This window comes from Squalius cephalus (assembly GCF_949319135.1).
Source record: "Squalius cephalus genome assembly, chromosome: 10".
In the NCBI taxonomy this organism is placed as follows: Eukaryota; Metazoa; Chordata; class Actinopteri; order Cypriniformes; family Leuciscidae; genus Squalius; species Squalius cephalus.
Genome location: NC_137131.1, coordinates 43,381,308 through 43,396,677, shown reverse-complemented (window position 1 = coordinate 43,396,677; position 15,370 = coordinate 43,381,308). Strand labels below are relative to the sequence as shown.

Below are 15,370 nucleotides of genomic sequence, written 5' to 3'. Positions count from 1 at the left end.
ATGCCATGGTCTCTATTAAGCGAAGCATCAGCTTCAGTGTTACCCATGCGACGCATTGCTGCTCAGCTGAGCCTTGAAAAGTGGAGTTCAAAGTTAAAAATAATGAACACCTTGTTTCAATACTATCTTGTAATGAATCAGCGTTTTTGAATGTGTTCATTGAATGAACGGTTTCGTTGCGGTAACAATGTAACTGCGCTGAGTGACAGCCTTTCAATGCGCAGAGACGCTGTTTAGTTTCGGCTACATTGTGGTTATTGAATATATACTAGTTTTTGTGCATGCTGACTACATCGTAACACTTATTTATTTAGCAACAAATAAATATAAATAAATCAAAATAAATAAATGGTGATAGTAGTGCATATCGCGCTATTGAGCCATTTAAAATTACCGCAAGTGAAATTCCTTCACCGCAAAGTCCAAATCCGATTTTTGTGCATATCCGATTGAAATCCGATCAGAATTAGATAATGTGAGCATCAAAAAATCACATGAAATGTCTTTTTTTCTTTTTCTTTTTTTAAAAAAAAAATCCGTTTCAAGCTACATCCTTGTGTGGTTTCTTTATACGCATTTCTGAAAATCCGTTTCAGTTTGATTTCGCATGGTTTATGTGACTTTCTCACGCCATGTAAAATTTAAGCGTCAGACGTTGTTTTGTTATATTTATCACCCAATATAAATGCCCAAAACCAGTCGTCTGTGGATGAGAGTCTGAAACGAGCACTGGTGGGCCGTTGTCCTGCTCCACTTCACAGACGCAGAGAAAGGAGGATTATAGAACGACGGGACACTCGTTTATACAACAATTTATTCAACAGAAGAACAGCTTGTTCTGCGTGTCATTACGCTATTTCTGCGTCATTGCACATGCGCAGTCCTTTCAGTTTCGCTTTTCAATCCGATCAAGTGTTTACATGTTCTCTCGATCGGATTAGAAAAGGAATCCCCCCCCCCCTTTCAATCCGATCGAGATTTCATTGGGATCGAGCTCAGTCGGATCGATTAAGGTGTTTACAGGAAGGCTTTTCAGTGCGATTTAGAGTCGTCAATTCGATTACTAACGGATTATTTGGTTGCATGTAAACGTAGCCTAAATGAATGACATGTTTTTGGCATTTGCTCAGGGGTGCATGCCTGACGGCGCCCAGCCTGGGATGACATCTCACTCCGGAGACGCGGGCATGTACCGAGAGCCTCAGCCGAAGCTACAGGGTCACGATGCTTCGATGGCGGGAGGATCGGTGGAGTCGGTGGACGCGATCTACAGAGCGGTGGTGGACGCCGCCGGCAAAGGCATGCATGTGACCATCACCACCGGCATGAGCGTCAGCACGCAGGCGAGCCCCGTCCCCGCGCTCAGCGCCATGAGTGCCTTCACCGCCTCCATCGGCCAGCCGCTCAGCCTACCTCACGCCGTCAACGCCGTCATCCACGCGCCGCGCAGCTCTGAGGCCAACGAGACGCTCTCCCAGATCCAGCGCAGCCGGCTGCAGCACAACCACACGCGCAGGAGCTCGGAGCGCGAGAAGAACACGCCCGACGGCTCGGACGCGCACGAGTATTTCCGCTCGCCCCGCCCACACTGGGACGAGTCCAATCACGCGCACTGGAGAGGCGAGGAGTTCCTCGAGTGCTCCACGCACGTGCACAGCAACACGCGTGTCAGCAAGTCCGAGAGAAAGCCCATCATGGACTGTCCGACGGAGACTCACGAACCCCACGAACGGTTTAACCAGCGCGTGAGAGAGCAGGTGAACGGCACGATGGCTCGCGGCGGATACGATGACGACCAGTCGCCCGGCTCCTCCACGAGCCTCGAGGGGCCGCTGCTCAAAGACTACGCTCACTTCAACGGGCACTTTAACGGACACTGTGCGCCAAGCCCCTCGGACACGAAGAGTCTCAGCAGCGAGGAGGAGCTCCGGCACCCCGACTCGCCCTCAGCAGAACTGATGCACTACAGGCCCAGGGCCTTACACGTGGGAGAGCTGGTCTGGCCGATCAAAGGCTTCCCCGCCTGGCCTAACAAACTGATGAGAGAGGAGCATGGACACAATCCCAGCATGCAACTGTCTGAACAGGCCAAGGTAAGAGAGACTGCCTCATCCTGTTTATATCCCTAATGCCTAAATGTTAAGGAAACATCATATGCCACTTCTGCTATAGAGCAGCATTTCCGGTTTCATTGAACATCTCGTGAGATTTGTTTCAGAGGTTGTTTTTGGTGAGCAAGTAATGAAAAAATGAGATTTGATGAAATCAATCCTGTCAGTAGCTACATTTCCATCCATTCTTGATCTGATAAGACGTGCATAAACTACAATGGAAACACATTTACTGAATAAATCCCTCATGCACAACAATCCCAGCATGCACCTGTCTGAACAGGCCAAGGTAAGAGAGACTGCCTCTATATATATCCCTTTGAAGGTGCCTAATGCGAAATTCTATCTGTTATAATTAGTGCTGGGCAATGATTAATTTACATAATATATGTGTGTACTGTGTTTGTATTTTGTTTATAAACACGCATTTGCATGTATGTATTTAAGAGATATTTGCATGTATATACTGTATATATATTTATACATAATTTATATATAAATATAAATATTTTATATATAAATAAGACTTTTCTTAAATGTATAAATGCATGTGTGTGTATTTATATATACAAAATAATTATACACAGTACACACACACATATATTATGTAAACGCAGACTTTTATTTTGGATGAATTAATCGTTGCCCAGCACTAATACAGAATGTTACATCATATGCCAGGTTTGCTATAGAGAAGCGTTCCTGTTTCATTGAACATCTCCGTGAGATTTGTTTCAAAGGTTGTTTTTGGTGAGCAAGTAATGACCTCTGAACTCAATCCTGTCAGTAGCTTTTCCATCCCCGTTTTATCTGATAAGAAGACATGCTCATAAATGATGCGATGGAAACACATTTACTGAATAAATCCCTCGATGTGCAACAATAAACTCATGTGACTTTCCCTCAGGCTGTGATTGGATAACTGGAGTAACCAGTGGACCAATGGCGTCGCAGCGTCTCTAATGTTGGTTTGGTGTTTCTGAAACGCCGGAGTCGAAGTGTGTGATCAGGATGATTTGGTGTAATTCCCTCCAGAAGCGTCTCACACACACGAGTGTTTTCCCGAACACCAGCATCCGAACACTAGAGAACATGACAGCGGTTACTGTGTTTGTCTGACGCTCTGACACACTCGTTTATGATGGAGGGAAAAAGAGGAAGATTGCAGAAACTTAGTTTTATTACTGATAATTTGCACCAATTTCCCAGGAAGTGATGATTTCGTTCTCTTGAACACATGAGATGGAAACGCTGCTTTATTCACACATGTTTTATGCGATATTCCAAGTTAAATTCACAGCTTTGGATGGAAATGCTAGAGATTGTCCGGCATATCAGATCTCTGTGCACTTTGCGATACAAGAATTAAGTCAAGTCTCAAATCTTCGGTAGTAAATGTTTACTGCTAAGAAGTTGTGTATCTGGAGCTGCAGTGACGATCTCTGTTTGCCCTCTCTCTAGGTGGAGCCGGAGCAGCTGAAAACACTAACACAGGACCTTCAGGTGCTGGACAGAGCCAGCAAGAAGAACAGGAAGTAAGTGTGTTGTCTCTGTAACGTCGGGATCCTAAAACCCTCATGCTGGTAAACATCTACAAGTGAGGATGTTTAATGGTGTGTGCGACGGCTGTGTACGACTGACAACAGTAAAAAAAAACAAATAAAAAAGCTATTTGTGGGCAAATAAATCTAAAGTTGATGTTGCCAGGATAATAGTCCAGTCCTATTTACACAGTAAAATCTGCGGCCAGCAAGTGTTTAAAATGTTCCTCCTGTATTTCCCAATCACATTCTCCCTTTAATGAGATGATAGTGCCTTCACACATTATTTAATAAATGTTCAGGCTCCTGAATGTTTTTCCAGATCAGAAAAATCACGCTTCAACTGATGCCTTCGATCTTTTAATGTCTTCCTTTCAGGAATCAGGATATTCCATATCACAAAAATAGAATGGACACCGTGAAAAAACTGAAAAATAAACAAAAATTACAATCAAATTTGTTGAAGCGATTCTGCCATGACATCGCTCGAAACATATCCCATTAAAACTGAAATCAATACACACAGTACATCAACTTATAAATAAGCAATAACCAAAATACATACAAACATACCGTGTGCTTTCCAATCGGGACTTTTTTGATCAAACACTCTTTCTATTTTACCTCTTTCGATTTGTGTGCAACATCTCGTGTTTCTCTCTTATCTTTTTTCTTTTTCCTTTTCCGGTGAGCACGCAAAAAATAAAATCACATGACCAATACGTCTTATGTTACTCCTTTTCCCAGTAGGTGTCACTATTACCAAACTATCATGTAGATCAATACAATTCTCACATAAGTATTACACAAAATTTATAAAACAAAACAAACCAAAAACCTTTCAAAGGTGAAGAAAATTATCTGCGACAGCTACATGAATTATTCCTTATCCATCTGATTTCTAGTGACAGGTTCACACTTTTATGTTCAATTCACGTTTATTTGACAATACATTACATTCGTTACAAGCATCTTTACAGAAAATGATACATGTCATTAAATCAAGGAATCTCCATCACTCTGTAAACCCCAGTGAGCACTAATGGGTGACGTCACTGTCAAGGAAAATAAGTGACTTTAAGTACTATTATGACAAAGACATTGTTCCTAACAATTATTTTTTATGCAAGTGCATAGTAGTTAAAGACATATAGTATAAAGTGTGATCAAGAACTTCATGAGTGGTGAGGTGTCCGCCTTCTCTAGCCACAGCATCATCTCATGTACCATCTTAGGTCTATATATCACTGTTATAAGTCGTGTGTTTAGGTTGTAAATACGATAACGATTGCAATATTAGGAAAATATTCATATGTCGGAGTATGTAAAGAGGTCAGCTCCAATTTAAGAAATCACTTGCTTATTTTTTTTTTAAATCATTTTCGTTTCATAATTTTATTATTATGGCTTTTATTTTTTAATCAGCACTTTTTAATAGGGATGCACCGATGTGAAAATTGTGGCCGATACCGATAACCGATATTAATATTGTTTTTATGGCCGATACCGATATTTACCGATGTCGATATCTCTGTATAGAAAACAAATTTTAATGATTATCAAATAAAGAGCTATTTTCCAAAACACTTTTTTTTTTTTACTTTAGAAATGACTGATATTGGGCACCTTTACCTGTATGCAAAATATGTCACACATACGACGCACATGCATTATATTGCATTGCATATAATGTGTGCTGGTCAACTTGTCTAAAATTAAGAAACCCTTAGAAAACAGAAAAAAAAAAAAAAAACCAGGAACATTTTGTACAATTAAGATAGGCTACTTAATTTATTATTCCAATATCCAAATATGATACTAAATACCACAGGGAATAGGGCTTCTATTTGTGACGTGCTGTCTTTGCCTTTGAACATTGCACATTTTAAACAGCACACGCATTAGCTGAATAAATGTTAGCCAATACAAACATATTTATAGAAAACAGTTGACAATGAATAGACAGGAGTCCAATAATAGCATAACGAAGCACTTATTCTAAAAATAATAACAAGTAGGCTATAAGACGAATCCGACATATGGGCTGTGTTAACAGTAAAACGTCCGTCATTTAACGAATTTTAAAAACACGGATGGATAATACAAAATGCTTTCTGACATTTTGATAGAAAAAAAACAACAACCAAGAACAAAATTTAAACTTAGCCCGTCAATTTTTCATTTTACAATTATCTTCTCTCTCTGTGTGCGCGCGTCCGTGTTTGTGAGGGAGAGCTCGCGCAGCACTGATACAACGTATCAGTAACGAACGCGCTAGTTTTCATACAAAATAAATATGTAACATAATTAGGTAGGCTACTTTAGTTATTATTAACACAATAACGTAACACATGAAGGCTACGTTTCTCAACACTGAGAATGAATAAATAAACGCCTGTTTCTCCACTCGCGCTTATCAGTAATCCACAAATCACACGCGCTGTCACTTTTGAGAAAAATCAAATTCGAACGGGTATCAAATATCATGCAATATATTCAAATATCTACAAGTCAAAAAAACGATCAATCAAAAATGTGTCATGAAGAGGGAAAAAACATAACTGCGTTAACAATGTTAGGCTACTGACGGGACAGTTCTCTGTTACGCACGTCCGAAAGACCGCTTTAAAACTTTCACAGAGACCTCAAACAGAAAGCACAAAGCCTGTCTTTAAATTTGATTTCGTTTTGTATTAATTGTATCTTAATTTTGATCAATGTTTCATCCAAAATAAATAAGAAGTAAATATTAGAAAATATTTAATCAAGACATGCAAGGCGACGGCGCGTGAACTGGAGCGCGTCTCAAATGAACCGAAACTTACCTGCCTGTATTAACACATATATAGAAAGCTTGAAACATCTATTTTTAAACAGAACACTTCAAAACGAAAGAAAACAGACTGCTTATGTCATCTGAATCAAATGTGCATTTCTATCAGGCGGTTCACTACTGCTCGGTCTCGCGTCAGCATGTCAACTTCATCTTCAACTTCACACGTCAAATATCGGCCTGTTCACATCGGCCATTTTTTGACATCGGAACGATACCGATGTGTAAAAAAAATGACCATATCGGCCGATATTATATCGGCGGCCGATATATCGTGCACCCCTACTTTTTAATAATCATAAATGTTTCTTGAGCATCAAATCATCATATTAGAGTGATTTCTGAAGGATCATGTGACACTGAAGACTGGAGTAATGATGCTGAACACTCAGCTTTGATCACAGGAATAAATTACACTTTTAAATATTTTCAAACAGAAAACAGTAATTTTAAATTGTCATAATATTTAACAATATTACAGTTTTTTTTGTATTTTTAATTAAATAAATGCCTTGGTGAGCAGAAGAGACTTCAAAAACATTAAAAATCTCACAGATCCCAAACTTTTGAATGGCAGTGTATCCGAGTGGAACATGAACAAATGTGGGCGGGGCTTGATTGTGTCTGTGAGGAATTGATTGGATGGTTGTGGTTTGCTATTGGCTGATCTCATATGAGTGACAGGTTATAGCCCCGCCCTCGCCATCAGAGAAGAACTTATTCTGATTCAAGATTATTAAAAGAATAATGATGTGCACCGACAAATCATTTAGAATAAACTGAAATATTCCATTAAAAAAGGTTATTTTTATTTATGGTGACTTTAAAGATGCGTTACTTGTACTGAAGCGTCTGGTGTCGGTCTCTCTCTCGCAGGGCGGGAAAGCTGAATCATCATCTAGAAGCTGCGATCCATGAGGCCATGAGTGAGTTGGACAAGATGTCTGGAACTGTGAGTGTCACACACACACACACACATCACATGGAGGTTCTCACACACCTGATTGACTGAGTGAATGTGTCTGTCAATCTGCAGGTTCACCAGGATCGTCAAGTCAAACTGCCCAAACCCAAGAGGAGGAAGATCTCCAGATAACAGCAGCGATCAGTGTCTCTCTCTCTCTCTCTCCCTCTCTCTCTCTCTCTCTCTCTGATCGTGGTGCTACACACTAGCAGACGCTCACCGTGGCCCCGCCCACACCCTGTGACTGACAGGTGCTGGATCAGCCAATTAGAAAAGGCAGCAAAGACAACTTGCTGAAGAACTATTTTTTTCTAGTGTACAAGGAAAAATATCGCAAAAGCAAAAAAAAAAAAAAAAAAAAAAAAAAAGTCCTGCATTTAAGAACACAGACAGTCCAAATATTTCTGATATGTTTTCAATGTGTATATAGACAATACAGAAGTTTCATGGTAAAAACATGGGAAGAAGTGTAAATACTGTAGGATAATGACATGTACAAGCCAACTCGATGCACACTTTATCTTCAGCTGTACAAAACACAAAGCAGAAGTGTCTCTGCGGCCCATAAGGCCCTGCGACATTACGATGAATAAGAGTCAATCTGAGACTTTTCTAAGCTTCAGTTTGAGTTGTATTTTGAGTGTGTGTGTGTGTGTGTGTGTGAGTGTGTCGGAGTGGACTTCACCAGCTCGATGGGCTAGTTGTGGGTTTGACTTGTGGGCTTCTCTATATAGTTCAGGTCTTCCAGCACTAAACACTAATACAGTCCTGTGATGTTTTCTGTCTTTATACCGTTACTTTGTTTTTCTTTTGTCATATTAGTTCGAGTTATATTAGACCACACCGATGAAACACTGGTTTCACACTGTACTGGCCAACATAGAGGAGAACTGAGGCCTTATGATGTGTGTTAGAAGTGATGTATGAAACTCCCTGACATGTTCAGTAAATCTTGGCAATAATACGGCACATGCTCGGTAAAGCCTTATACGCACACACACACACACACACACACACACACACACACACACACGTACCCTTCAGTATTATTTTAGTTTGTTTTGCCTTTCTAAATGCACTCATTATTTTCTCTCCTGAAGTTTCTCTCGTTAAGAAATGAACAGTAGAGGCTCGTGTCGTCGTCCGCTCGTCTCAGACTCATCATTAGTGTGTGATCCTCATCTCTCTGACGTCCAGAAGGGGAATGCTGTCAGTCACTGAGAACTTTAGAGAGAACTTGTTTACGCCACAGAATAAAAGAATTAAAAAGGTAATTGCGACTTTATCTCTCGCAATTGGGAGTTTATATCTTACAATTCTGACTTTATTTGTTACATTTAATCATTTAGCAGACACTTTTATCCAAAGCGACTTACAAATGAGAAGAGCAATAGAAGCAGTGAAACTAACAGTAGGACAATATGTAAGTGCTATGACCCTTCCAGTAGTTTAACGCTGTTTTATTTTATTTTTAATAGATATAGAAGAGAAGAGAAAGGAAAATGTTAGTGCTAATGGATCAAGTGTTGCTGAAAAAGATGCTTCTTCAGCCGTTTCGTGTTCAAGTCCGAATTGCAAGATTAATAGTCGTAATTCTGAGAAAGTTGTAATTCAGATTTTATTTTCAATTTTTTTGCCAATTGCGGCAATTTTGAGAAAGTCGTAATTCTAAGAAAGTTGTAATTTTGAGATGTAAACTTTCTCAAAATTACAACTGACTTTTTTCTCACTGTTGCGAGTTTATATCTCAGAATTCTGACTTTATTTCAATCAAGTTATAAAGTCAGAATTGCGATAAATAGTCACACTATTCTGATATAAACTCAGACAAAATTATGTCTTTATATCTTACAATTGTGTCTTTTTGACTTTATTTCAATTGTGTAAAAGTCAAAATCGTAAGATAGTCGCAATTCTTATATAAACTCGCAATTCTGAATTTTTTCTCGCAATTTCAAGTTTATATCTCAGAATTCTGAATTCATTTCATTTCTGAGTTATAAAGTGGGAATTACAAGAGAAATAGTTGTAATTCTGAGATATAAAATCGGAATTCCGATATAAACTCGCAATCTGGACTTTTTTTCTCGCAGTTGCGAGTTTATATCTCAGAATTTCAATTGCAAGTTATAAAGACAGAATTCCGAGAAATAGTCTCAATTTTGAGAAGCCGTAATTCTAATAAAGTTGTAATTTTGAGATATAAACTCACAATTCTGACTTTTCCCTCAGTATTATGAGTTTATATTTATTTAATTTATTTAATTCCTTAATCCTGAGTTATAAAGTCAGAATTGCGAGATAAATAGTAGCATTTCTAAGAAATAGTCGCAATTCTGAAAAAGTCGTAATTCTTAGATATAAACTCAATTATGAATTCGTGTTTACATCTAACAATTGTCTCACAATTCTGACTTTATTTCAGTTGCGAGATAGTCGCAGTTCTGAGTTTTTTCACGCAATTGTGGGTTTAGATCGCGCAATTCTGAGAAAAAGTGTGAATTTTGAGATTAAAATGACTTTAATTTTTTTATTCTGTGGCAGAAACAAGCTTTCGTAGCGGTCAGTCCGAGAACGTGTACATATGGGCCGGCCGACATCCGATCACGCCTGAGTGCGTCTGTAACGCGACCCGATCGTGTAATAATGTGTCATTACTGCATTAATGAAAGACACCGATGAACTGTAGAACAGACTCAGGAAAGTCCTGGTATCATTCAGATTCACGCTCTAATAGGATTCTAAAAGAAGTTGTGCTTTAGGGGTCATAGACTGGAAGGAGCCTCACCCTGGAGGTCAGAGGTCACCGTTGGGGTCAGGACAGGTTGTATATAACTACTGTGGCACATCTGCCAGTAACACTAACTCAAGATGAAGAGCTTATTAAATTATTTTTTGTGTGTAAACTCTATAGGTGTGTGTAGGATCTCTCTTCAGTAACTCTAATCTCGGGCCGGTCTAACTCCGGGTTTGGGCCGGTGTCTCTCCTCGGATTCGGGCTGGACAGGAAGTTCACTACAAAATGAAGTGCAATATTTCCATGCAGTGGATCTGAAAACTATATCAACACAAATATCCAGAGGTGAAATCATTGAAGCCCATGAACAGACGGTTGGTGTGTGTGTGTGTGTGTGCGTGTGTGTGTGTGTGTGCTGGTGAAGTCGACTCTGTTGTCAGTGCAATGATGCGGCTCTGTGTTCAAAGTCTTACTGTTCAAGGTCAAAATACATTTTGTGTTCATGTGGTCAGTGTTGCCCAAAACCTTTCCATTCTATTCTCGAGTCTTTCATTTCCTCCGTGTGTGAGTGAGTGTGTGTGTGTGTGTGCGCGTGTGCGTGTGTGTGTGTGAACATTTTTATTTTGTCGTCTTTGCTTGCTATTTTCTGATTGGTATCTGACTGGTGTTACGAGCCTCTCTGATGTCAATATTCCCCGATGCGTATCTGAGTATATATTTTCTCACCAGTATGTACTTTACAGCAGTCGACTTTGTAAAGTATGTTGTGCACTTGATTCTGTTTGTTTCTGATAGCTTTGATGTGGCTGTTAGGTTTAGTTTGTTAAAGTCCATAATTTCTTATTGTTTCGATTGATTTTTTTAAAGATGTCCTAAACAGCAGTTTTGTAAATATTGTGAACATTACAGGTCATGCTGTGATGTGACATTGAAATGATGTTGCACCAATGTTTCAATTAAAACCTGGTCACTAAACTGGTGTCTTTATATGACGGATCTTCAGGAATAATAGTTTGTTTTGTCTTTTTTAATTCATGTTTTAATACCATTTTTAAATCTAACCTAGACTTCTGTTTAATTCTAGTCAGTATCACAATGGTTTAGCTTTATTGTCCACATACACATTTGTAAAAATTGCTCTAAAATATTGTCTGATTAATGTATATATAAAACTTGAAATTGCGAGAAAATGTCAGACATTTTTATATCTCACAATTCTGACTTTTTTCTCGCAATTTTAACTTTCTCAGAATAGTGATTTTTATTTAATTTTTTATCTTGTATAGAAACACCAAACTCACAATTTCATAAAGATACTTTTTTTCATTCCATGGCGGAAACAAGCTTTCCTAAAATGAATATCTTCCTAATATCAGTTTATAATATATCTATTTCTTTGCTGGCTGTCACAATGTCTTGAATTTTTACCAATTCAGAGTTTTGCGAGGGGAAAAAAAGGTCAGAATTGTGAAATAAAGTTTCAGTTACCTTTCTTAATTTTTATTCTGTGACTGAAAGATGATTCCCATTCTTTAAACATATTGGGCATCTTTCATGAACACATTCCTGTCGAGCTGATTTGACTTTTATTCATTCCCAGGATACGAATTATTGATAAACCATTCAATTTTCACTAGTTATAATGCTAATTCTTGATATTAAAAATTAAATTTCAACTAAAAACTATAATTCTTGATATCTGCAACTGTTTTTTCACCATAGGCTCCCATTCAAATTCAGTCGTTGATATCAAGAAATGATTTCTTATTTCAGAAATACAATTCTTACGTATAAATTCTTAAGTAAAAAATCATAATTTTTTATATCAATAATTACGTGGTTACTGGTGCAAATTTTTTATAAATTTTTTTTATATGAATGTCAAGTCACCTTATATTTTTATATTTATATTTTATACATCATATTTATACATCATTTTTGTTGTAAAAGACATTTTCAGATATCAAAAATTAACATCTCAAATAGGGAAAATTTAATTGTTGATTTAAGGAATATATATTTTTACTTGTAACAGTAATTATTGATATCATAAATGAACATTTTTACTATTTCTGAAATATGAAATTTGAATTTCAACTAGTAAGAAATCAATTCCTGATTTCATCAGCAATGGCACCCTTTGGTGACATTTAACTAGTGAAAATACAATTACAGATATCAAGAATTATAGTTTTTACTAGTTGAAATGTAATTCCTGATATTACAAATTCATATCCTGCGTATCTCGGCCAGATATTGTCCTATTCCTAACAAACCATACATCAATGGTGATCTTATTTATTCAGCTTTCATATGTATGTTTTTTTAAATATAGCCTAAAATTTACCCATGTGACTGGTTTTGTGGTCCAGGGTCAAATATTCGTAAATCCATTGGTTTTCACTCCAGATGAACAGCGCCACCTGTGGGAGAAATGGAGAACTATCGACCCGAGTGAGTGAGTGAGGGCGGGCGGGGATGAGGAGCATCAAGCAGATTAACTGGGGAATAAAGGATAAACGCAGCATTCTCTGTTTACCTGGATATATCATCTATTTATGTACTGTTAAATAGTCCGTGATTTACAGAGGCAGTGTTTCGCTTGATGAACACACACCATGGCGACCGAATGCAACCAAGAAACGGTTTTATATTTCATAAAGGCGAACGGAGGACGCGTGAAGAACACGCATTTAGCGGATCATTTTCGAGCTACAATCCCCAAAGATCCTGCGTTAAAACAAGCGGCAAAGGAAGCCTTTAAACGGTACGTAGACAGCGTGGCTTACGTTAAAGAGGAAAACGGGGAGAAATACGTTTGCCTCAAAAAGAAATTCAGGCGTTCAAACGAGAAGAGTGACAGAATGAATGAGCTCAAATCCCGTGGAGAACAACAACAAGAGGCCTGTGTCAGCAAAAGTGGAGTAAAAGAAGGAATGTCAATGTTAACGTTACCTGGATCAGGTTACGGAACTGGATACGCAAAATCACAACCGGATCCTTCAGTCAAGTTTTCACAGGGAGCGACAGAATCTGACATGGGGAATAAAACGACGAAGGAGGATAAAACTGATTTAAGTCTGAAAATAAACCGATCAGAGAGTGAAGATGAAGAACAAGAGAGGAAACAGTCTGAGGGAACTAGTTTGGGAAATGAAGTGAAAAGCGAATCAGAGCCTGGAAAAGAAAACCATTTAACTGATGATTTCAGCCGTAAACATTTCGCCCAGGGTTTGATTGACAGTTGGCCTCAGGTTCGCCTGAGAAGCTCCGTTTATCTCCCGGGAAGGAGTCGCGACTGTCTGCGTCCTGACGCCGATTATGAGCCCGCGTCGTTGACGCTCGAGCCGCTGGAGCATGACTGGATGATGAGCGCGTCTGACGGACACTGGGAGAGTCTCCATCGGCTTCTCCTCAGGGATCCCAGCCTCATTACTAGGAAAGACTTCATTACGGGATTCACTTGTTTACACTGGGCGTCAAAGCTCGGGAAACACGAGCTGATCGTAATGCTAGTCAACTTTGCGAAAGAAAATGGCATCACGCTGAACGTCAACGCGCGCTCCAGCGCGGGATACACGCCTTTACATTTAGCCGCGATGCATAATCATCTCGAGGTCGTTAAGTTGCTAGTCGGCGCGTTTGACGCCGACGTGGAAGCTCGCGATTACAACGGGAGAAAAGCGTATCAGTATTTAAAGAGCGACATCGCGAGGAACATTCTAGACATTGCGGGCGCGTGCGTTGAATCTGACGCGGATCAAGTGGATGTCGGAGACGCGAGTCGCTGGAGATTATCGAGGGTTATTCAATCCAACTTCAGACCTTTGAAAACACAAAACAGTAGCGAAGAGGAAAGTAGCGGCGTGACCAGGAAATCTTCACTTCGCAGGAAATCTTCGTTTACTAAAATGAGACCCAGTCTGAATAAAATCCGTCTTCGGTCGCAGATCGTGCACAGCACTTCTCTCATGGACCGGTTTGAGAAAGATGCGACAGAAGAGCCTTCAAACCTCTCAAGACCCAAATCAAACCTCTTTGGGTGACATTGGGAAAAGGTTACATTTGCGCTTCATATATAGACTTCACATATCTATCATGGGACTTTTTGGATTTAGTTCCAGTTAATTTTGATTTGATACAATTTTATGAATTATGCAGCTTGAAAAGATTCTCTATCACTAGAAATGACGCATTAAACATGAAATAATTATGCAAAGACATTTCAGAAACTTTTCTGCATAAAGGGTTCTTAAAAATTGAGTCTAGAGTAAAGACCCCGTCACTGGGGGCTTTTTTAATCTCCTGTCTTGCACAATATTTATTGTGAAACTGAATTTCAAAATAGTCTTCCAAAGCATTATGATAGTCTGATTTCTGTCTTGACTTTTGTTAAAGTCCCCCTGTGGTGAAAATCCAGCTTTTAATGTTGTTTATGTGTCTCTGTGATGTTTTTAATATGCTTTAAGACAAACCATGTTTAAGTTCATAAGTCGACAGCATTGCTGAGTATTTCCTCCTTAAAACTGCAGTGAACCAAAGACAGTCTCAAAAACACGCTTTGAAATCGCTGGTGTTTCTGACGTCACAAACTACCTTGTAACCAATCAGATCAACGTGTGATCGTTTTAAGGGATACAACAATAATAAATACTAACTACAGTGGGACTTTAATTATTATTTTTTTCTTCTAAATAACACCCACCTGCATTAGAAGAGTAGCACATCTGTTAAGTGTCCTGAATTAATGTAAAATTGTGACGTATCTATTCTAGCTATATGTATAGTGTATGGAGGTTATATCACAAGTGATTTGTGATATCTTTTTTTTAACAGGAAACAGTTTTGAAACACCATCGATCCACCAGACAGACCTTTAACATTTTTGTGACATATTAATAAATCCGATATTGAATCAAATAGTATTAGATTTCCCGCACTTTCGATTTTCAGCATCATGCACTTGAAGGCTTTATTTCTCAGAAGGAAATTTTATAGTGACACCAATTCTATATTCATTTAAATTTAACTAGGAGCCTTGAAACTTGAATGTTTTATGATCATTTTATGACGTTTATGAGATTCAAGGGTTGTGGAACATTGCTTTTTATTTTTTTACTATTTGTACTGGGACTTTTGGGCTCATGACACAAAGAGTCAGATTTCCCTTGATGATTTTTGACA

The 15,370-nt window shown here is 38.7% G+C and overlaps 3 protein-coding genes across 4 annotated transcripts in view; 2 read left to right on the top strand and 1 right to left on the bottom strand.

The window, feature by feature from the left end:
• mbd5 (methyl-CpG binding domain protein 5) overlaps window positions 1–11,186 on the top strand; it is a 34,851-nt gene extending 23,665 nt beyond the window's left edge. For both annotated transcript variants that reach the window (XM_079884021.1, XM_079884022.1), the window contains exons 7-10: window positions 1,131–2,093; window positions 3,573–3,646; window positions 7,362–7,437; window positions 7,522–11,186. In XM_079884021.1, coding sequence (XP_079740147.1) covers window positions 1,131–2,093; window positions 3,573–3,646; window positions 7,362–7,437; window positions 7,522–7,581 — 1,173 coding nt within the window. In that variant the 3' untranslated portion in view covers window positions 7,582–11,186. The remainder of the gene's footprint in view (window positions 1–1,130; window positions 2,094–3,572; window positions 3,647–7,361; window positions 7,438–7,521) is intronic.
• Window positions 1–15,370, bottom strand: part of LOC307165431 (G-protein coupled receptor 4-like) — a 706,289-nt gene that overhangs the window by 588,470 nt on the left and 102,449 nt on the right. The gene's annotated exons all lie outside the window — the stretch shown is intronic.
• sowahcb (sosondowah ankyrin repeat domain family Cb) lies at window positions 12,647–15,321 on the top strand. Its single transcript, XM_079884024.1, has one exon. It carries the CDS (start codon window positions 12,805–12,807, stop codon window positions 14,230–14,232), a length of 1,428 nt encoding a protein of 475 aa, XP_079740150.1. The 5' UTR covers window positions 12,647–12,804; the 3' UTR covers window positions 14,233–15,321.